The sequence below is a fragment of the Sander vitreus genome, chromosome 23 (assembly GCF_031162955.1).
Source record: "Sander vitreus isolate 19-12246 chromosome 23, sanVit1, whole genome shotgun sequence".
Lineage (NCBI taxonomy): Eukaryota > Metazoa > Chordata > Actinopteri > Perciformes > Percidae > Sander > Sander vitreus.
Window position 1 is genome coordinate 22,378,400 of NC_135877.1, and position 2,500 is coordinate 22,380,899.

The 2,500-nt window shown below is 43.8% G+C and overlaps 1 protein-coding gene across 3 annotated transcripts in view; it reads right to left on the minus strand.

Annotated features, from left to right (window-relative positions):
* LOC144512084 (bone morphogenetic protein receptor type-1A-like) overlaps positions 1-2,500 on the minus strand; it is a 67,032-nt gene that overhangs the window by 8,230 nt on the left and 56,302 nt on the right. For 2 of the 3 annotated variants that reach the window (XM_078242646.1, XM_078242645.1), the window contains exons 5-6: positions 1,820-1,922; positions 79-178 (exon numbers count right to left, since the gene is read on the minus strand). In XM_078242646.1, coding sequence (XP_078098772.1) covers positions 79-178; positions 1,820-1,922 — 203 coding nt within the window. Of the gene's footprint in view, positions 1-78; positions 179-1,367; positions 1,378-1,819; positions 1,923-2,500 lie in introns of those variants that run through there. The other variant, XM_078242647.1, reaches the window with a different exon arrangement.

Sequence of the window (2,500 nt, forward strand, 5' to 3'; positions counted from 1 at the left end):
TGTGAACGTGAACGCTGGCGGCTGTGTGAACACTGTGTGAACTCTGGCTGTGTGAACAATGTGTAAAAGCAGCCTTACCGGCGGGAGCCTGAGGAGGCAGCGTTGGCTGCAGGTCTCTGTTGCACAAGTCGGTGTTGCAGCATTCGATGGTCCTCCTGGTCTGAGCGTTGGGAGAGTCCTGTCAATCAAAACAATCATTCATTAAACCCCGTCTGTATCTCTGTCTATGTGTGTGTGTGTTTGTGTGTGTGTGTGTGTGTATCTCTGTCTGTCTATGTGTGTGTGTGTGTGTGTGTGTGTCTCTGTCTGTCTATGTGTGTGTGTGTGTGTGTGTGTGTGTGTCCGTCTGTCTGTCTGTGTGTGTGTCTCTGTCTGTGTGTGTGTGTCTCTGTCTCTGTGTGTGTGTGTGTCTCTCTCTCTGTGTGTGTGTGTGTCTCTCTGTGTGTGTGTCTCTCTGTGTGTGTGTCTCTGTGTGTGTGTGTGTGTGTCTCTCTGTCTGTCTGTGTCTGTGTGTGTGTGTGTGTGTGTGTGTGTGTGTGTGTGTGTGTGTGTGTGTCTCTGTCCGTCTGTCTGTGTGTGTGTCTCTGTCTGTCTGTGTGTGTCTCTGTCTGTGTGTGTGTGTCTCTCTGTCTGTGTGTGTGTGTGTCTCTGTCTGTCTGTGTCTCTGTCTGTCTGTGTCTCTGTCTGTCTGTGTCTCTGTCTGTCTGTGTCTCTGTCTGTCTGTCTGTGTGAATTGACAGTCCTGTCAATCAAAACAATCATTCATTAAACCTCCCATCACCTCTTCTGTCTCCCAGCTGACAGAAACTAGTCGGAGTTACATTTAACAGACCAGAGCAGGTGTTGATCAGAGGACCAAATCACTCCTAAACTCCTAAACTTCTACTTGTGTCTGAGAATGCTTCCCGACTCGGGTTAAAGTAATATACATAAAGTAACAATACTTAGTTACTTTACTTGAGTAGAATGTTTACATATCTGTACTTTACTTCGTTATTTATATTTCTCAAAACTTTCACTCCTCTCCATTTCCTTAATAAAATGTTTACTTCTCACTTTTCATTTTGTGTCTGAGAATGTCATAAAACAGAGCAGTCCTTCTAGCTTAAAGTCTACTTCATAACGCGTATACTTTATATATTTATATATTAAGTTTAACTTTCAGCAAAAGAACCATCTTAATATGTTAAAGCCCCAAAGATTAATGTGTAAAATGTGTAAATATTGGTTTAAATACTACATTTTATTTAAGTTGTGCAAAAATATCAACAGCAGGTAAACAGTTTTAGTTTTTAGAGACAGTGTGTGTGTGTGTGTGTGTGTGTGTGTGTGTCTCTCTGTGTGTGAGTCTCTCTGTGTGTGTGTACCTTGCACTGGAAGTGTTTGTGTGTGTGTGTGTGTGTGTGTGTGTGTGTGTGTGTGTGTGTGTGTGTGTGTGTGTGTGTGTGTGTGTGTGTGTGTGTGTGTGTGTGTGTGTGTGTGTGTGTGTGTGTGTGTACCTTGCACTGGAAGCGTGTGTGTGTCTCTGTGTGAGTGAGTGAGTGTCTGTGTGTGTGAGAGTGTCTCTGTGTGTGTGAGTGTATGTCTGTGTGTGTGAGTGTGTCTCTGTGTGTGTGAGTGTGTGTCTGTGTGTGTGAGTGTGTGTGAGTGTGTCTCTGTGTGTGTGAGTGAGTGTCTGTCTGTCTGTCTGTCTGTGTCTGTCTGTCTGTGTCTGTCTGTCTGTCTGTGTCTGTCTGTCTGTCTGTCTGTCTGTCTGTGTGTCTGTGTGTCTGTGTGTCTGTGTGTCTGTGTGTCTGTCTGTGTCTGTGTGTGTCTGTACCTTGCACTGGAAGTGTGAGCCTTCATACTTCATGCAGCCAGAGGTGAGAATGGCCTCGCCTTGCTCATCCTCCTCGATGATGGCAAAACACTGACCGTTGGTCCTACAGAGACATACAGTTACACACTGCTGTTCTACTCTCCACAGGGCTGGACCCAACGGTTTTGGGGCCCCACGTTAAAGAATAACTCCGATATCTTTCAACATGGACCCTATGTTCTCATGTTTTTGTGTCAGTCACTTACTGATGGAAACAATCTTTGAAATTGGTCCAAAATTGAGCAAGACGAAACAAGCTGAAATGTAACGTTAAACCTTTCCGTTAGCGTCCACTAAAAGGTCTGTTGTTGCCGCTGACAGACTCAGATTATTATTCTAAGTGTCTGACAACATTATGAAAGGATCCCTACAGAGATAGACCTTTTAGTTAAAGAAGAAGATCCTTTTAGTTTAACATCAAACGGCACCAAAATCACCATCACCAAACCCACCAGACTCCATGTAAATAATCAGGACTTTTAGCGTGTATAGAGCCAGCATATTTCCACCAGACTCCATGTAAATAATCAGGACTTTTAGCATTTATAGAGCCAGCATATTTCCACCAGACTCCATGTAAATAATCAGGACTTTTAGCATTTATAGAGCCAGCATATTTCCACCAGACTCCATGTAAATAAT